The 21300-nt window shown below is 41.8% G+C and overlaps 1 protein-coding gene across 1 annotated transcript; it reads right to left on the minus strand.

Moving 5' to 3' along the window:
- Window positions 1-1817: 1817 nt before the first annotated feature.
- Window positions 1818-8706, minus strand: LOC129855106 (vesicle-trafficking protein SEC22b-B-like). The gene is made up of 5 exons (XM_055922438.1): window positions 7760-8706; window positions 4759-4868; window positions 4408-4568; window positions 3697-3843; window positions 1818-2752 (listed from the first exon to the last, which is right to left on the minus strand). The coding sequence occupies exons 1-5, from the start codon at window positions 7832-7834 to the stop codon at window positions 2598-2600; spliced, it is 648 nt and encodes a 215-aa protein (XP_055778413.1). The 5' UTR covers window positions 7835-8706; the 3' UTR covers window positions 1818-2597.
- Between the last annotated feature and the right edge of the window lie 12594 nt (window positions 8707-21300).

Here is a 21300-nt window from a genome sequence, read left to right on the forward strand (position 1 = left end):
AGCCATTTTCATGTAGACTTGATTGTGTGTTTTGGATCATTGTCTTACTGCATGACCCAGCTGCACTTCAGCTTCAGCTCAGACAGATGGCCTGACATTCTCTTGTAAAATTCTCTGATAGAGTAGAATTCAGGGTTCCTTCTATTAAGGCAAGTCGTCCAGGTCTTGAGGCAGCAAAGCATCCCCAAACCATCACACTACCCCCACCATGCTTGACCGATGGTATGAGATTCTTACTGTGAAAGTGGACTTTTTTTTGGATGACATGGGACCCATTATGCCTGGCGAAAACCAAACAATGCATTCATTTACTCTCTTAAGTGCTCATATGAAGCATATGGGCTGATTCCAGCAATGTAACACAGACTAGAATAATGATTACTATAGTGATGACTGCAGGCTGTGTGTTATCAGTTTGAGTCCATTAAGTAACATTATCATTTAGCTCCCGAGTGGTGCAGTGCTGCATCTCAGTGCTAGAGGCGTCACTACAGACCCTGGTTCGATTCCAGGCTGTATCACAACTGGCCGTGATTGGGAGTCTCATAGAGCGGTGCACAATTGGCCCAGCATCGACCGGGTTAGGGTTTGGCTGGGGTAGGCCGTCATTGTAAATAAGAATTTATTCTTAACTCACTCGCCTAGTTAAATAAATAAAAATATCTGACATGTCCTTCCTGTGAAGACTCTTGGATATGATAAGATCTACTTTGTCACTACAAGATTAGTAACACACACTTCCCTTGAAGATGTATATCCCTTGAAGATGAGAGGTGAAAAAGTCAGGCTGTGCCCTGTGGTTAGCTCTGCACGCTATTGATGCCAGAGACGGAGAAGAAAGCGAGGCATCACACTCACTCCTTTATTCTGGTTCATATACAGTCAATGAACTAAGCAGACCAGACCCAGCTGCTAATGCATTGGTGCCTATGGGAGAGCCACCCTTTAAGCAGACCGGAACTGTGAGCATTTTCTTCAGTGGTAAACGGCTTGAGTGGGACATCTTAATTTATCCAAAACCATCTTAGCTGACGCTACTCTGCTGCTTCTCATTTCTGCTATGCCCACTTCCTGTTCAAACTATGTCAGCAGAAACAGGCTGCAGTACTTTCTAAATGTATGTAATGCATTTTGTGGGTTTTTTTCTACCCTAGAAGCAGCAGTATATATTTTCCAGCCATTATTACCCTTTGATTTTGTGCAGCAAACGTCTTTGCCGCAACAGTGTTTCAAGCTGCAAGAGTATGCCATTTTCAGTTGCAAGATTATCATAAGCAAAGGACACCAGCTGCTGGCTGGGATAGGCATAGCTTGAAGAGCTGATGTATGAACCAGGAGGCCTACCAGTAGTTGGTCCTTTTAAACAAACATAACGATTTGAATGCATCACCTAACTATAGGTCCCTTATTTAGAAAACTGAGCTGTTGACACATCTTCCTCTTATGTATTTAGAGGTCTGAGTTTGACCTGGTGGTACATAAGGACCACTACTGGCTAAGTGTCCAAAGTTCATGAACAAGCACAACACCGGGCAGGAATACAACCGTTTCTATTAGTACTGTATAATATGTACATCAGTGAAGGCTGCTGAGGGGAGGACAGCAATATAATGTCTGGAATGGAGTCAAATCAACCACATGGAAGCCACATCTTTGATGTGTATGTGCATTTCTATTTATTTAACTAGGCAAGTCATTTAAGAACAAATTGACTCCATTCTAGCCATTATTATGAGCCATCCTCCCCTCAGCAGCCTCCACTGATCTATATTGATCCTGATTTGTGAGCAACTTTGTATTTTCTAGTAGAAATCAAATACCTTTGTGCAAATCACTTTATTCATAGCAAATGAAACAGTTAAGTTGAAATCCATTAACCCTGCCACAATTAGCATAAGCCAGCTACATAGCATAAGCTAGCTATCGTTCTCATCTAGATAAAACATGTTTTTACATGGAGCCTTCAACTTGTGTAAACTTTTTCCAAAATAAAATAAATTAACCCTTAAGACATCAACCGATGAATATGTCTGGTGTTAAACTGGTCCACTCAGTGTGGAGATGAAGGTGAATGAGAAATATTATTTCTGCAGCCAATACCACAGGTAATGTGATTGATCACCCCAGTAAAGCAGGTTAACATTTAAGAAATCTCTACCAAACCAACATAATAGTAGTGTTATTAATGCCAAAGCCCTTATGATGTCCTCTGGGTAAATAGAATTATGTCGATTTTTTTCTGTACTGCTACACAGTATACACAATTAAATCGATAAGAGAAGAATTGTTATCATACAGGTTTTGGTAACACACTCCCAGGAAAATAAAATGTCCTCTGTCACACACTCAAGCGCAATACAAGCACTCAACTCCAAGGCATTCCCACTACAGGATGACTGTGTAATTGTTAATAAAACATAACATTTCTAATTACATGATAGATCTATGGACAGACAGTTGGAAAAATAACATGCAGTGTCTGTCTACTTCAACAGTCTTGTGTTAAAAGGAGGGATCCCATATTGGATGGAATGTAAGACCACAGCTAAACTCCTATCAGCTCTTCTTCTCCAACCCCTCCTGTCTCCTCTCCCTTCTCAGAGCCACCAGAAGCGGACGTAGACGATGAGCATGATGAAGAAGACCCCTCCGGCAGCCAGCTTAGCATAGGTGGAGCGAGTGTTCAGGTACTTGGCGTCACTTCTGTACTTCTTCGACAGGCTGGACAGATTACTGGCCTTGGAGTCCAGAGCTGGATGTGATACAAGTGGATCCAGGTGAGCAAAGAGAGGGAACAGAAACCAGAACAAATCCTCATTTAACACAAGTGAGAATGGCATCTGCTTCCTCTTGTGACTTAAACACTAGTCTTTGTCACAACTTGACAAACAGTATGTAGCTGAGAAGTGGCACTCCCTTTTATTAGTTAATCTAGTGAATTCTACCCAACATCATTTACATTTTAACAATGTGTTTTGCTGCAATGATGTGCATTCATGATAATGCAATAAGCCCTGTCCAAGTTAGACATCAGAGAATCATAGATAAAGGTTTGTGTAATAGAGGTGTTTCAGTTATACATCGAGGACCTACATCAGCCATGCTCAACTGGCGGACCGTGGTCTGGATCCGGGGTTGAACGGGGTCAAAACAGACCTTGGGCCCCTCCCCCAAGGTGCAATTTGAAATTTGGTAGTGTATGGGCAGTTTTCCTCTTGTTATGTCATTCACTGAAAGACCTTAGATAGTAGGGTTGGGCAGTATCCAGATGTTCATACCTTACCATACCATACTGCGGTATATGGTTTTACCAGCAGTGCACACAAGGGGTGCTATTTCTTTCCACAAAAAAATGTAACGTAATAATAATAATTGACAAACAAAACACATTTAGGCAACAGTGAACTTGATCCAGGAGTGGATTGATTGTCTCTGCTGTAACCAAGAAGCTTGATCTTGGAAGTTAGCAAACTTCGGTTGTCTTCGCCAACAAGAAGGGTGTGAACATTTTGAACAGTTTTGAGTCGCATGGGTTGCGCGGTGGGGATTGTTACTATGCTGATAGATGACAATATCCATCCGGACCTTTGCCACTGAGGACATTTGTGTGACCAGACCTTCTCAAATAGTAGTTCAGTACCCCTGACCTACATTATTGCTGTAAATCTATAAGAAGGACAAGTAAACAGACATTACCAGACAAGGCCTCCCCTCGTTGCAACACTTCCTCAATGTTGGCCACCATGATCCTCTGGACATCCTGCAGCTCTGTGTTGATGCTGCCCAGGTTCCTGCGGGCTCGGCTGTCTATGTACGACTTCTTGGTCTTCTGAATGTAGGTGTCTGTCGACAGAGAGGAAAACGTTGCAGGAATTTATGGCATATTTTTTCATAATTCATGCTAGGGTATCCTTTAAAGGTTCATCGCAGTCAAAAATATGATTTTCCTATGTTTTATATATCTCCACACTACGAGGTTGGAATACTACTGTACAATTCAGAAAATTATGATAATGCCATTTTAGTGTAAGAGCTGTTTGAAAAGACTGTGTTTAATGTTAGCCTGTTGTGGTGGGATGGAGTTTTGGACTGCCTGGTGACATCACCAGGTGGTAAATTAGTTAATAGACCAATAAGAAAGAGAGTTCCAAACCTGTCTGCCAATAACAGCTAGTTTAGATTTTTCCCCTCCCCACTCAGACCACCTCCAGACAGTGGTAGCAAAATTCGTGCTTGGGAAATTGGTCTTTGCTAAGAAGCTATTTTTGACAATATTAAGGTCGTTAATTGTTACCCAGAAATAATTTAATATTGAGATAAGAATGGCTGCATTGGACCTTTAATCAACGTTGGGTTGTTAGTAGGGATTCTAATGGATTCTTATGATGATATTTAATTGAATCTCACCAAACTCAATGAAGGAGTACGGTCGGGACACAGTGGAGACTTTCTTCCCGTGCTGTTCATGGAACTCTGCCTGCAGGTCTTCCAGGTAAGCAAAGGCAAGTTTTTTGTGAAAGCTTGCTTCAGAAAGCACTAGGTAGACTACTCCTTTTTCTATGACGTAGCTGTTGGGAGAACCATGAGGGAAACACGAGAGTGGAGTGTCTGAGAAGTATAAAGGTCAGTGGATACCTGCTTATTAGTGCATGGTATAAGTATGTTAATGGTATTTTAATTGTGATGAGTGTTTTGCCAAGAGAGAGTGCGCGAGTGTCTGTGTGTGTGGCGTCTTTCCTCTAACTGGTTTGAACTCACTGGAAGGACATGGAGCCAGCCTCTAATGTGCAACGTGTGGGACTCTGGTCGTTGAGTTTCCTAAACAGCTGTTTAGCCTGGCTCTGGTACTGTTGCAGGTCCCGACCCAACTAAACACGGAGGACAGAGCAAGATTATGCAACCAAGCATATTTAAGAGGACACTGAACCAATGATTGGGATCAATATAAATGTTATCGACAAAGAAGCAGACACATGCACATTTGTGGCCTGCTGGAGGTAATTTTGCAGGGCGCTGGCAGTGCACCTCCTTGCACAAAGGCGGAGGTAGCGGTCCTGCTGCTGGGTTGTTGCCCTCCTACGGCCTCCTCCACGTCTCCTGATGTACTGGCCTGTCTCCTGGTAGCGCCTCCATGCTCTGGACACTACGCTGACAGACACAGCAAACCTTTTTGCCACAGCTCGCATTGATGTGCCATCCTGGATGAACTGCACTACCTGAACCACTTGTGTGGGTTGTAGACTCCGTCTCATGCTACCGCTAGAGTGAGAGCACCGCCAGCATTCAAAAGTGACCAAAACATCAGCCAGGAAGCATAGGAACTGAGAAATGGTCTGTGGTCACCACCTGCAGAATCACTCCTTTTTTGGGGGTGTCTTGCTAATTGCCTATAATTTCCACCTTTTGTCTATTCCATTTGCACAACAGCATGTGAAATTTATTGTCAATCAGTGTTGCTTCCTAAGTGGACAGTTTGATTTCACAGAAGTGTGATTGACTTGGAGTTACATTGTGTTGTTTAAGTGTTCCCTTTATTTTTTTGAGCAGTGTATATATAGTTGAAGTCAGAAGTTTACATACACCTTTGCCAAATACATTTAAATTCAGTTTCACAATTCCTGACATTTAATCCTTGTAAAAATTCCCTGTCTTAGATCAGTTAGGATCACCACTTTATTTTAAGAATGTGAAATGTCAGAATGGTAGAGAGAGTGATTTATTTCAGCTTTTATTTTTTTTCATCACATTCCCAGTTGGTCAGAAGTTTCCATACACACAATTCGTTTTTGGTAGCTTTGCCTTTAAATTGTTTAACTTCGATCAAACATTTCAGGTAGCCTTCCACAAGCTTCCCATAATAAGTTGGGTGAATTTTGGCCGATTCCTCCTGACAGGGCTGGTGTGACTGAGTCGGGTTTTATAGGCCTCCTTGCTTGCACACGCTTTTTCAGTTCTGCCCACACATTTTCTGTAGGATTGAGGTCAGGGCTTTGTGATGGCCACTTCAATAGCTTGACTTTGTTGTCCTTCAGCCATTTTGCCACAAATTTGGAAGTATGCTTGGGGTCATTGTCCATTTGCAAGACCCATTTGCGACCAAGCTTTAACTTCCTGACTGATGTCTTGAGATGTTGCTTCAATATATCCACATACTTTTCTTTCCTCATGATGCCATCTATTTTGTGAAGTGCACCAGTCCATCCTGCAGCAAAGCATCCCCACAACATGATGCTGCCAGCCCCGTGCTTCATGGTTGGGATGGTGTTCTTCGGCTTGCAAGCATCACCCGTTTTCCTCCAAACATAACAATGGTCATTATGGCTAAACAGTTATATTTCTGTTTCATCAGACTAGAGGACATTTCTCCAAAAAGTAAAATCTTTGTCCTCATGTGCAGTTGCAAACCATAGTCTGTCATTTTTAATGGAAGTTTTGGAGCAGTGGCTTCTTCCTTGCTGAGCGGCCTTTCAGGTTATGTCGATATAGGACTCATTTTACTGTGGATATAGATACTTTTGTAGCCGTTTCCTCCAGCATCTTCACCAAGGTCCTTTGCTGTTGTTCTGCGATTGATTTGCACTTTTCGCACCAAAGTACGTTCATCTCTAGGAGACAGAACGCGTCTCCTTCCTGAGCGGTATGACGGCTCTGTGGTTCCATAGTGTTTATACTTGCATACTATTGTTTGTACAGATGAACGTGGTATCTTCAGGCTTTGGAAATTGCTCCCAAGGATGAACCAGATTTGTGGAGGTCTACAATTTTTTCTGAGGTCTTGGCTGATTTTTTTTGATTTTCTGATCATGTCAAGCAAAGAGGCACTGAGTTTGACAGTAGGCCTTGAAAAACATCCACAGGTACACCTCCAATTGACTCAAATTATGTCAATTAGCCTATCAGAAGCTTCTAAAGAAAGCGATGACATCATTTTGGGGAATTTTCCAAGCTGTTTAAAGGCACAGTCAACTTAGTGCATGTAAACTTCTGACCCACTGGAATTGGGATACAGTGAATTATAAGTGAAATAATCTGTCTGTAAACAATTGTTGTAAAAATTACTTGTGTCATGCACTATGTAGATGTCCTAACCAACTTGCCAAAACTATAGTTTGTTAACAAGAAATTTGTGGAGTGGTTAAAAAATGAGTTTTAATGACTCCAACATAAGTGTATGTAAACGTCCGACTTCAACTGTGTAATCTTTTTTTAACTAGGCAAGTCAGTTAAGAACAAATTCTTATTTACAATGACGGCCTACACCGGGCCAATTGTGCGCCGCCCTATGGGACTCCCAATCACGGCCGGTTGTGATACAGGCTAGATTCGAACCAGAGTGTCTGTAGTGACGCCTCAAGCACTGCCTTAGACCACTGTGCAGTGCCTTAGACCACTGCGCCTTGCGGAAGCCCAGATAGTGTATCTCTTCCTCTAGTTACATCACATAAACTGACAAACTGTCCATTATGATTAGCTAGCTGCCTGTTACTCTGACAGCTGGAATAAATCCATCTGGATTTCAATGATAGACACAATCAAACAACTAGCTAATAATATGGTTTTATTATGAAGTAGGCCTGCATAGATATACACCGAATAGATTATAGAATACATATTGCACACGTAGCTAGCTAGCAAGCTATCTGACAAGCTATTTTCCAATAGTTCGATAGCTAACGTTACATTGAATCGCTAGTGTTAGCTAACTAGCTAAAATAGCTAATGTTATCTGACATTGACAGGGAAAACCATCAATATTAACCTGTTCGTCCTCTTGCATTGATGCGGCCAGCGGCAGTCCATCCGCCAACCGAGCGATCATTGTCAGCAGCACCATTTTGGGATTGAAATGTCTTATTCTCAACCAGTGTTGTTAGCCACAGTGTGAAAGCTATTATAATGACAGACAGCAGCTAGGGGTGTGTTCGTAAATTCAATCTGGAGATCCAGAGTGCGCTCTTGGCGTTAGTAAATTCAGAGCGTTGTCAGATTGTCCGTTCGTAAATTCAGTGTTTCGCTCTCGGGGCGCTCTGACCGCAAACTGGACGAGGGGTAGGGTTAATCCGAGCGTTCTGATCTCACAACCGGCAAACAAACTAACTAAAGTTAGCTAGCTTGCCAGCCACTTCCGGACAAAAATGATAAAACACTTCACTCTAACCATATTACTCACCCTAGCAGAACTGGTTAGACTGTTTTCGTGTTATCTAGAGCGTTGGTGACTGTGCTGCTGGCAACAATTTAATTACACTTTTTTGCCAACGTGTACTGACACCGGCCATATTCAACGCGTGTTGAACGTTCGTAAATTATTCTGCGCTCTGGCATGCTGAAACGAGAGCGCTCTGAAATCGGAGTAGAGTTTACGAAGGCACCCTAGATTGACAAAGGTCTGTTTTCCGGGATATTTAGGACGTCCCTACAATGAAGATTACGTTTAAAATGGTTATGGTTAGGTAGGGTTTGAGATTAGGTTTAGGGTATGGACGTCCCAAGGGTTCCTTATTGCACTAACTGATTGACAACCCAACATTACGGATGGGTTGTCACTAGTTACCACATGAAAACAAAAATGAGCTTTTTGGTCTTAATTAAAATTAAGGGTTAGGCATAAGGTTAGCAGTGTGGTTATGGTTAAAATCAGATTTTAAGAAGAAGATCAATTGTCAATTGGCTGTGGTAACTAGTGACAATCCTCCGAACGCGTTAAACTGGCCGGAAATGTTGGTTGGGTATGTCACTCAAATCTCTGACCGTCCATCCCAGACAGCAGTGTCTCAAAGGTTCCGCGTTACTCGAAGCGAGAGGGATAATGGGGCCAAAAATCTGTCTTCTCCACCAGGTGGCGTTGTTTCATTTCTTTCGCTCACCAAGCGAGGAGTTTTTGTAAGGCGGTTAATGAATGTCGAATTTGGTCAACAAAAATGTAATAGATTTTTTCCTACGTAACGTTTATTTGATTGAATAACATTTTCGTAGTGCTTAGATTGTTATGCGTTTACTGTGATAAAAGGACACGTGACATCCCGGTAACTTTGAGAAAAAATACTTTCTATCGGAGTTGTCTCGAGATGGCTACGCATATTCACGACATAAGGCTAGCAGCGTAGCATCTTTTTATTTTTTTTATTTTTTATTAACAACAAATACATGAGGAAACACAAGTATATATAGATTTTATACAATGGACAATTGAGCTAGGGGGTACAATATCACATTACACAAGGACCTTAAGCGACATACATACACTTATAATTCTAACAGCTTTTTTGTTAGAGTATTTAATTGTCTTAAAATACAGTAAAATTCTTTTTTGTAGGGTAAGAATTTTTTTTTTTTTTTTGTTGTAAATTTACATTTGTGAATATGAAATTTGGCCAAAAGAATAATGAAATGAATTACATAAAAATGTTTCAGCTTATTCCTATCGTAGGTAAAGAATCCAAGCAGTACATCTCTCCACAATAGTGTAAGACCTTCATAAAAGTGTTCAATTATAAATCTACTGATGTCTTGCCACAGTTTTCTTACATGAATACAATGCCAAAAAATATGCAACACTGTTTCTGGGTGGTCATTACAAAAGGAGCAATTTGAGTTGATGTTTTCCTTAAACTTCTTCATATAGTGGTTGGTGTAACGGATGTGAAATGGCTAGCTAGTTAGCGGGTACGCGCTAGTAGCGTTTCAATCAGTTAAGTCACTTGCTCAGACACCTAGATGTAGTGTTGCCCCTTGCTCTGCAAGGGCCGCGGCTTTTGTGGAGCGATGGGTAACGCTGCTTCGTGGGTGACTGTTGTTGATGTGTGCAGAGGGTCCCTGGTTCGCGCCCGTGTCGGGGCGAGGGGACGGTTTAAAGTTATACTGTTACATTGATGCTGTTGACCCGGATCACTGGTTGCTGCGGAAAAGGAGGAGGTTGAAAGGGGGGTGAGTGTAATGGATGTGAAATGGCTAGCTAGTTAGCGGGTACGCGCTAGTAGCATTTCAATCAGTTACGTCACTTGCTCTGAAACCTACAAGTAGGGTTGCACCTTGCTCTGCAAGGGCCGCAGCTTTTGTGGAGCGATGGGTAACGACACTTCGTGGGTGACTGTTGTTGATGTGTGCAGAGGGTCCCTGGTTCGTGCCCGTGTCGAGGGGACGGTTTAAAGTTATACTGTTACATTGGTGCCGTGACCCGGATCACTGGTTGCTGCGGAAAAGGAGGAGGTTGAAAGGGGGGTGAGTGTAACGGATGTGAAATGGCTAGCTAGTTAGCGGGTACGCGCTAGTAGCATTTCAATCAGTTACGTCACTTGCTCTGAAACCTACAAGTAGGGTTGCACCTTGCTCTGCAAGGGCCGCGGCTTTTGTGGAGCGATGGGTAACGACGCTTCGTGGGTGACTGTTGTTGATGTGTGCAGAGGGTCCCTGGTTAGCGCCCTTGTCGGGGCGAGGGGACGGTTTAAAGTTATACTGTTACATTGGCAGGATAATATTTATGAATAATTTTAAAGGAAACTTCCTTAATTTTGTTAACAAGTAGGTATGTGTGTGGAAACACACATATTGCAAAACAACATAAAGTTAAGGCCACCAAAAGTAGAGAAGACGTGATGAGGAATAAAATTCCAGATAGAAGTGGGTCGTCTTAGGAATTGTTTTATCCAATTGTTTTATTTTTATTTTTTTATTTCACCTTTATTTAACCAGGTAGGCTAGTTGAGAACAAGTTCTCATTTGCAACTGCGACCTGGCCAAGATAAAGCATAGCAGTGTGAACAGACAACAACACAGAGTTACACATGGAGTAAACAATAAACAAGTCAATAACATGGTAGAAAAAAGAGAATCTATATACAATGTGTGCAAAAGGCATGAGGTAGGCAATAAATCGAATAATTACAATTTAGCAGATTAACACTGGAGTGATAAATCATCAGATGATCATGTGCAAGAAGAGATACTGGTGTGCAAAAGAGCAGAAAAGTAAATAAATAAAAGCAGTATGGGGGTGAGGAAGGTAAATTGGGTGGGTAGTTTACAGATGGACTATGTACAGCTGCAGCGATCGGTTAGCTGCTCGGATAGCAGATTTTTAAATTGATCTTAACAGTATTATTTAAGGTAGTAAGTCCAGACAATTCAGCCCACCATTCTCATAAGTGTTCATTACAACAGTTTTCCTAATGTAATGGGTACGGTTTCTCCACAGAAAGTTGAAAAGCATCTGGTCTATCTCCTTTCTTATTTTACTGTCAAGATATAAAGATAGAGCACCATATGTTAGTCTAGAGATACCTTCCGCCTTGGTTATTAGGACTCTACCTTTTAAAGATAAGTCCCTCTGTAGCCATTGATTTAGCTTCTTCTGGGGTTTTTTAATAAGAGGGTTAAAATTGTGTAAGCCTCTAGACTTCTGATCCTTTGTAATGGTTATGCCTAAATATGTAAGGTCTTCTTTTACTGGAATACCATAATATGAAGGTGTCACATAATCTTTGACAGGCATGAGTTCACATTTATTAATGTTAAGAAATAGACCAGACGCTTTGGAAAAGGATTGTATCACATTGATCGATATTGGAATTTGGTTAGCGTCTTTCAGAGCAGCGTAGCATCTCTCTTCATTGAATACAGGCGGATGATGTCAACACCCCTCATCGAATATTCAAAACTATTTTAAAATAACGAGATGTATACACCAATCCAAAGAGTATGGAGGCTCTAGTACTCAGCCTTTTTAAACTGTCGAAATGGTTCAATTAGTGAGAAATATGTCATTGTTGTAATCGTTTTTTTAGTGGGCAACAAACTATCATGTTAAATTATTTTGACATATTCATTATTTTATATTGCACTAATTTCCCAGTTTGTTACCACTGCCTTACACAAGCTTGCATTTTCACCCCATAAAATTGAGTGGAATTACACATCCTTTTTACCCCAAATTGGTTATGTTAGTACAAAAGTTTAGTCAACACGATGACAAGATCAATTGCTTAAAACAGATCAATATCTTTGGTTTTGTACCGTTGATTTTGTCACGCGCTGTGGTTGTGCAGGAACGCCGAGTTAATTTTCACTAGAAATGCCGAATTAATTTTCGATCTTTCAAATGGCACGGAAAACTCAGGGCGGTCTCTATTTAAAAGTCACTGGCCACACACCAATTTGACAGTCAAACTATCAAATTAAATAGCAGTCAACCGTTGTCACTGTTTACATCCTTTGTCGCGTCGTGATTAGTTAAAGTTTACTAACATAAAAAGTGTGGTTTGCACCCTTTTCCTTTATGGCAGCCTCCCGAAATCAACATCCGGCATTACAAAATATAGATACAAGCCTTCTACAAGTTCTCATTTAACCATATTCCAAGTTCCCATGTGGTCTTTGAATAGTGATAGTTTAAACACCGCTTCACCCCAAACATTTGCCCCCTTCTATTGATTTCGGTGTGATATTGCTGGATTTTTTTTAACCAATAAGGTGTTGCATTACCGCGTTTGCGACCCACCTGAATCAAAATGCAAAACTTCAAAATGTAGCTAGCTGTGTTCTACAAATTGTATGGAAGTCCAGAGAGGACATATGAATAAAACAAATATTACCTCGTTATGTCATGATCACCACATAACAACATTTTTTTTGTCAAGATCATGAGATAATTGTCTCGTGATCACAACATCACAGAAGTTGTTTTGTCGAGATGAAGAGATAATCAAAAGTACCACTCATTATCAGTGGTGGAATTAGAGTTTTATACATGAGGTGGCCAAGGCTACTTCAGGGGGTCCATAGACCATGACAGAAAATGTGTGTGTAACCCTAACCTGGCATCTAAGGAGCATGAATGAATCCTATGATTGCTGATTAGAGGTAGAAGTGATAATTCACTTAACCCGGAGTTCTTTAATGTGGCAGATAGTGTGGTCCAAAAGGGTTACTTCACTAGAATTCTTTAACATACTATGAATAGTCATACTATGAATACCTCGGAACTGCAGCTCAATTTCTTTCTCTCTCTCTCTCTCTCACTCACTCACTCACTCACTCACTCACTCACTCACTCACTCACTCACTCACTCACTCACTCACTCACTCACTCACTCACTCACTCACACACTGTACTGTACTCTACTCACATACTGGAGAGACTTGGGTCACTCTGTTTCCATGAATATATAATCTGGGTCTATGTGTTGAACATCCAAAATATTTTCAGTAAATACATCTCAAGCAACAAGGATATAAGATAGCAAGTGTGTTACATGAATTGCATAGTTTATTTACAAAAAAGTAAATGTAAATGTGATGTGCCCATCAATATTACAAACGTACAGTATTTTTTTATATATTTTTTTTATTTATTTCACCTTTATTTAACAAGGTAGGCTAGTTGAGAACAAGTTCTCATTTGCAACTGTGACCTGGCCAAGATAAAGCAAAGCAGTTCGACACATACAACAACACAGAGTTGCACATGGATTAAACAAACATACAGTCAATAATATAGTAGAAAAAGTCTACATACAGCATGTGCAAATGAGGTAGGATAAGGGAGTTAAGGCAATAAATAGGCCATGGTGGCGAAGTAATTACAATATAGCAATTAAACACTGGAATGGTAGATGTGCAGAAGATGAATGTGCAAGTAGAGATACTGGGGTGCAAAGGAGCAAGATAGATAAATAAATACAGTATGGGGATGAGGTAGTTGGATGGGCTATTTACAGACGGGCTACTTACAGGTGCAGTGATCTGTGAGCTGCTCTGACAGCTGGTGCTTAAAGCTAGTGAGGGAGACATGAGTCTCCAGGTTCAGTGATTTTTGCAGTTCGTTCCAGTCATTGCCAGCAGAGAACTGGAAGGAAAGGCGGCCAAAGGAAGAATTGGCTTTGGGGGTGACCAGTGAGATATACCTGCTGGAGAGCGTGCTACGAGTGGGTGCTGCTATGGTGACCAGTGAGCTGAGATAAGGCGGGGCTTTACCTAGCAGAGACTTGTAGATGACCTGGAACCAGTGGGTTTGGCGACGAGTATGAAGCGAGGGCCAGCCAACGAGAGCGTACAGGTCACAGTGGTGGGTAGTATATGGGGCTTTGGTGACAAAACAGATGGCACTGTGATAGACTGCATCCAATTTGTTGAGTAGAATGTTGGAGGCTATTTTGTAAATGACATCGCCGAAGTCGAGGATCGGTAGGATGGTCAGTTTTACGAGGGTATGTTTGGCAGCATGAGTGAAAGATGCTTTGTTGCGAAATAGGAAGCCGATTTCTAGATTTAATTTTGAATTGGAGATGCTTAATGTGAGTCCGGAAGGAGAGTTTACAGTCTAACCAGACACCTAGGTATTTGTAGTTGTCCACATATTCTAAGTCAGAACCGTCCAGAGTAGTGATGCTGGACGGGCGGGCAGGTGCGGGCAGCGATCGGTTGAAGAGCATGCATTTAGTTTTACTTGCATTTAAGAGCAGTTGGAGGCCAAGGAAGGAGAGTTGGATGGCATTGATGCTCGTCTGGAGGTAAATTAACACAGTGTCCAACGAAGGGCCAGAGGTATACAGAATGGTGCCGTCTGCGTAGAGGTGGATCAGGGAATCACCAGCAGCAAGAGCGACATCATTGATGTATACAGAGAAAAGAGTTGGCCCGAGAATTGAACCCTGTGGCACCCCCATAGAGACTGCCAGAGGTCCGGACAACAGGCCCTCCGATTGGACACACTGAACTCTATCAGAGAAGTAGTTGGTGAACCAGGCGAGGCAATCATTTGAGAAACCAAGGCTGCTGAGTTGGCCGATAAGAATGCGGTGATTGACAGAGTCAAAAGCCTTGGCCAGGTCTATGAATGCGGCTGCACAGTAATGTCTCTTATCGATGGCGGTTATGATGTCGTTTAGGACCTTGAGCGTGGCACAGGTGCACCCATGACCAGCTCTGAAACCAGATTGCATGGCGGAGAAGGTACGGTGGGATTCGAAATGGTCGGTAATCTGTTTGTTAACTTGGCTTTCGAAGACCTTAGAAAGGCAGGGTAGGATAGATATAGGATAGATATAGATAGATATAGCAGTTTGGGTCTAGAGTGTCTCCCCCTTTGAAGAGGGGGATGACCGCGGCAGCTTTCCAATCTATGGGAATCTCAGACGCTACAAAAGAGAGGTTGAACAGGCTAGTAATGGGGTTGCAACAATTTCGGCAGATAATTTTAGAAAGAGAGGGTCCAGATTGTCTAGCCCAGCTGATTTGTAGGGGTCCAGATTTTGCAGCTCTTTCAGAACATCAGCTATCTGGATTTGGGTGAAGGAGAAATGGGGGAGGCTTGGGCATGTTGCTGTGGGGGGTGCAGGGGTGTTGACCAGGGTAGGGGTGGCCAGGTGGAAAGCATGGCCAGCCGTAGAAAAATACTTATAGAAATTCTCAATTATAGTGGATTTATCGGTGGTGACAGTGTTTCCTAGCCTCAGTGCAGTGGGCAGCTGGGAGGAGATGCTCTTATCCTCCATGGACTTAATAGTGTCCCAGAACTTTTTGCGATTGTGCTACAGGATGCAAATTTCTGCTTGAAAAAGCTAGCCTTAGCTTTCTTTACTGCCTGTGTATATTTGTTCCTAACTTCCCTGAAAAGTTGCATATCACGGGGGCTATTCAATGCTAATGCAGAACGCCACAGGATGTTTTTGTGCTGGTCAAGGGCAGTCAGGTCTGGGGAGAACCAAGGGCTATATCTGTTCCTGGTTCTACATTCTATGAATGGGGCATGCTTATTTAAGATGGTGAGGAAGGCACTTTTAAAGACTAACCAGGCACCCTCTACTGACGGGATGAGGTCAATATCCTTCCAGGATACCCGGGCCAGGTCGATTAGAAAGGCCTACTCGCTGAAGTGTTTTAGGGAGCGTTTGACAGTGATGAGGGGTGGTCGTTTGACCGCAGACCCCTTACGGATGCAGGCAATGAGGCAGTGATTGCTGAGATCTTTGTTGAAAACAGCAGAGGTGTGTTTGGAGGGCAAGTTGGTTAGGATGATATCTATGAGGGTGCCCGTGTTTACAGATTTGGGAAGGTACCTGGTGGGTTCATTGATAATTTGTGTGAGATTGATGGCACCAAGCTTAGATTGTAAGATGGCCGGGGTGTTAAGCATGTCCCGGTTTAGGTCACCTAGCAGCACGAGCTCTGACGATAGATGGGGGGCAATCAATTCACATATGGTGTCCAGGGCACAGCTGGGGACATAGGGTGGTCTATAGCAAGCGGCAACGGTGAGAGATTTGTTTCTGGAAAGGTGGATTTTTAAAAGTAGAAGCTCGAATTGTTTGGGTACAGACCTGGATAGTAAGACAGAACTCTGCATGCTATCTCTGTAGTAGATTGCAACACCGCCCCCTTTGGTAGTTATCTTGTATGAAAATGTTATATTTACGGATGGAAATTTCAGGGTTTTTGGAGATCTTCCTAAGCCAGGATTCGGACACGACTAGGACATCCGATTGGCAGAGTGTGCGAGAGCAGTGAATAGAACAAACTTAGAGAGGATGCTTCTAATGTTAACATGCATGAAACCAAGGCTTTTACATTTAATGAAGTCAACAAATGAGAGCACCTGGGGAAGAGAAGTGGAGCTAGGCACTGCAGGGCCTGGATTAGCCTCTACATCACCAGAGGATCAGAGGAGGAGTAGGATAAGGGTACGGCTAAAGGCTATCAGAACCGGTCGCCTAGTGTGTTCGGAACAGAGTAAAAGGAGCAGGTTGATTTTTTTTTAATCAATTAGTATATTTGAATTTAACCACAATATTTGTTGTATTATTTGTTCTGTCTTTTCAGGTGGATTAACCTGAAATTGCAACCAACTTTCTAAGGCTTGTTTAAAAAATAAAGATATTTTGGAGATTTATTTCCTTTTCAAACAACCGAAAGGTGTAATTTGAATAAAGGGAAAAGTCCCTTCTTGAACATAGGATGAGACATTCGTACCAATTTACTAGAGAACCAGTTTGGATTTATGTATATCTTTTGTATGACTGATGCCTTTAGTGAGAGGTCTAATGCTTTAATATTTAATAATGTCTGCCCTCCAAATTCATATTCGTTATATAAATAGGCCCTTTTAATTTTATCTGGCTTGCTGTTCCAAATACAATTGAATATTTTTTGTTCATATAATTTAAAAAGCAGGTCACTAGGTGTAGGCAAAACCATAAGCAAATGGGTAAACTGTGATATGACTAAAGAGTTAATCGGGGTGATTCTTCCACAAATAGACAGCTATTTTCCTTTCCATGGTAGCAAGATCTTATCTATTTTTGCTAACTTTCTATAAAAATTTATTGGAGTGAGATAATTTCTTTCTTTTGGGATTTGTATACCGAGTATGTCCACATCTCCGTCAGACCATTTAATTGGTAAACTACATGGTAATGTAAAATTAGCATTTTTTAGTGACTCAATACGTAATATCATAATTTGGTTTTAATCCAGAGAAGTTAGCCAAAGTATCTCGATCCTCTATGAGACTCTAATTGTGGTTTTAAAAGAAAACATGAATCATCAGCTTACAGTGACACCTTAGTTTTTAAGCCACGGATTTCTAATCCCTTAATATTATTGTTTGATCTAATCTTAACAGCTAACATTTCGATGGCAATAATAAATAGATATGCCGATAGTGGACAACCTTGTTTTACTCCTCTAGATAGTTTAAAACTTTCTGAGATGTAGCCATTATTTACTATTTTACACCTAGGGTTACTATACATAACTTTAACCCATTTTATAAGAGATTCCCCAAAATTGAAATATTCTAGGCATTTATATATAAACTCCAGTCGTACTTTATCAAAAGCCTTTTCAAAATCAGCTATGAAAACCAGGCCTGGTGTCCCCGATATTTCAACGCAATTGATTTCAATTTGATAATCGAAATGAGTGATTAACAAAACAGTGTTGCATTCCTCTTTCTGTTTTGGTGACCCCCATATCAAAATGCAACATTACAAAATGTGTCTGTGTTCTGCAGGTTTTCCTCTAACCCAGGGTTTCCCAAACTCGGTCCTGGAGCCCCCCCATGGGTGCATGTTTTGTTTTTTTGCCCTAGAACTTCACAGCTGATTCAAATAACGAACTCATCATCAAACTTGGATTATCTGAATCAGCTGTGTAGTGCTAGGGCAAAAACCTAAACGTGCAGGACCGAGTGTGGGAAACCCTGTTCTAACCAGTGCATATCCCCCCTAATCCATACAAAATGTTTCTTTGGTGGGTGTGCAGTTTATAAAGTGCTTGTTTAAAAAAATACAAGTAATATAATTAATATTGCACATTTATGTGTATAGTACATTATATGTTGTTTTCAATATATCACGACCAGTGTCTGCATATTGGTTATTGATTTGGACACTTTAAAACTGTTTTGAGACATTGGGTTATTTATCAAAATGTCTTGTCAACAGGAAGCAGCAACAGCATCAGTTTTAGGAATATAAATGTAACTTTCCACATTAATTTCCAATTGTATTGTAACTAATCAGGTATTGTAACTAGACACTAATTTCTCCAAAACTCTGTTATATCCAAATCTCTGTTATAATCGAATAACGTACAGTGGGGAGAACAAGTATTTGATACACTGCCGATTTTGCAGGTTTTCCTACTTACAAAGCATATAGAGGTCTGTAATTTTTATCATAGGTATACTTCAACTGTGAGAGACGGAATCTAAAACAACAATCCAGAAAATCACATTGTATGATTTTTAAGTAATGAATTTGCATTTTATTGCATGACATAAGTATTTGATACATCAGAAAAGCAGAACTTAATATTTGGTAAAGAAACCTTTGTTTGCAATTACAGAGATCGTATGTTTCCTGTAGTTCTTGACCAGGTTTGCACACACTGCAGCAGGGATTTTGGCCCACTCTTCTATACAGACCTTCTCCAGATCCTTCAGGTTTTGGGGATGTCGCTGGGCAATACGGACTTTCAGCTCCCTCCAAAGATTTTCTATTGGGTTCAGGTCTGGAGACTGGCTAGGCCACTCCAGGACCTTGAGATGCTTCTTACGGAGCCACTCCTTAGTTGCCCTGGCTGTGTGTTTCGGGTCGTTGTCATGCTGGAAGACCCAGCGACGACCCATCTTCAATGCTCTTACTGAGGGAAGGAGGTTGTTGGCCAAGATCTCGCGAAACATGGCCCCATCCATCCTCCCCTCAATACGGTGCAGTCGCCCTGTCCCCTTTGCAGAAAAGCATCCCCAAAGAATGATGTTTCCACCTCCATGCTTCACGGTTGGGATGGTGTTCTTGGGGTTGTACTCATCCTTCTTCTTCCTCCAAACACGGCGAGTGGAGTTTAGACCAAAAAGCTCTATTTTTGTCTCATCAGACCACATGACCTTCTCCCATTCCTCCTCTGGATCATCCAGATGGTCATTGGCAAACTTCAGACGGGCCTGGACATGCGCTGGCTTGAGCAGGGGGACCTTGCGTGCGCTGCAGGATTTTAATCCATGACGGCGTAGTGTGTTACTAATGGTTTTCTTTGAGACTGTGGTCCCAGCTCTCTTCAGGTCATTGACCAGGTCCTGCCGTGTAGTTCTGGGCTGATCCCTCACCTTCCTCATGATCATTGATGCCCCACGAGGTGAGATCTTGCATGGAGCCCCAGACCGAGGGTGATTGACCGTCAACTTGAACTTCTTCCATTTTCTAATAATTGCCCCAACAGTTGTTGCCTTCTCACCAAGCTGCTTGCCTATTGTCCTGTAGCCCATTCCAGCCTTGTGCAGGTCTACAATTTTATCCTGATGTCCTTACACAGCTCTCTGTTCTTGGCCATTGTGGAGAGGTTGAAGTCTGTTTGATTGAGTGTGTGGACAGGTGTCTTTTATACAGGTAACGAGTTCAAACAGGTGCAGTTAATACAGGTAATGAGTGGAGAACAGGAGGGCTTCTTAAAGAAAAACTAACAGGTCTGTGAGAGCCGTAATTCTTACTGGTTGGTAGGTGATCAAATACTTATGTCATGCAATAAAATGCAAATTAATTACTTAAAAGTCATACAATGTGATTTTCTGGATTTTTGTTTTAGATTCCGTCTCTCACAGTTGAAGTGTACCTATGATAAAAAAATGACAGACCTCTACATGCTTTGTAAGTAGGAAAACCTGCAAAATCGGCAGTGTATCAAATACTTGTTCTCCCCACTGTAACTGGGATGAAATAAATGTACCAATACACAATAGTCCTGTATAGCTCAGTTTGTTAAGCATGGCATTTGCAATGCCACGGTTGTGAGTTTCATTCCCATGGGGAGTACAAAAAAAGCATGAACATTTATTATCTCACCACTGTAAGACACTCTGGATAATAGCTTCTAGTAAAATATAAGTCACGATTCATATCTAAGAAATTAAACAGAAACGATGAACTGGGGTCAGTTGAAATACAGGATATCAAGTTATCTACTACTGGCCGGCATAGTAGTCCTCCCAAACCATTATCAACTATGTATTGGAATTTGGTTCAATTGTTTTAGATACATTTAGGCTACGTTGCTCAAAAACAGCAATTGCTGACATGGTTACAGAAATAAAAACTAGTCTTTGTGTGAGTTATAATGCATATACAATTGCCCATGGAGTCCAGCTGCTATTAACCAGTGGAGTCCAGCTTTGTGTCAGGTCCTGGCACTTTCCTTTTCTCTGTCCACCCCTTCTCTTTTCTTTCTCTCCCTTTGCTGCCTAAGCAGTGCCTAACCCTGCACACACTGGTACCGGTGGCAACAACCCCCTGGACTACCATCCCTGCTCTCCACATCATGGACTTGCTGGCCAGGAGAACACGTCTGGGTGCCAAGGGGGCGTTTCTCAAAGTTACATGTGCAGATAGCTGGCACCAGAGAGCAGCATTGGCCAAGAGGAATGTAGGGCTCAGTCGGGAAGAAATAAGCAGGACACAAGGAACTGGGACCTCAGGACAGTTCACACTGCTGCAACGTGCTCTCTCAGACAGACACGTGGAGAGAAAAGAGATTAATGTACAGACATTCAGGTTGAGTTTTCGACTACCTTTGTAAAATGTAGTTCTACTCTACTGTGTTTCAACAGTTGGTTATGATCTTTTGTGGTGAAACTCACATTAAAAATTTCCACAGGTGTCTTCAGAGAGTAATGGTATGGGTGAGTAGCAGCTCCTCTCCGTACACACACACTTGCTTCCCTGCAGCTCACAGCCCCATTACACACGTCTGCTCCCCTTCATCTCACTCCAGAGCTCATCCCTGGGAAAAAAGACAGCCAAGTTTCAATCA

The sequence above is a fragment of the Salvelinus fontinalis genome, chromosome 5 (genome assembly GCF_029448725.1).
Source record: "Salvelinus fontinalis isolate EN_2023a chromosome 5, ASM2944872v1, whole genome shotgun sequence".
Classification (NCBI taxonomy): domain Eukaryota; kingdom Metazoa; phylum Chordata; class Actinopteri; order Salmoniformes; family Salmonidae; genus Salvelinus; species Salvelinus fontinalis.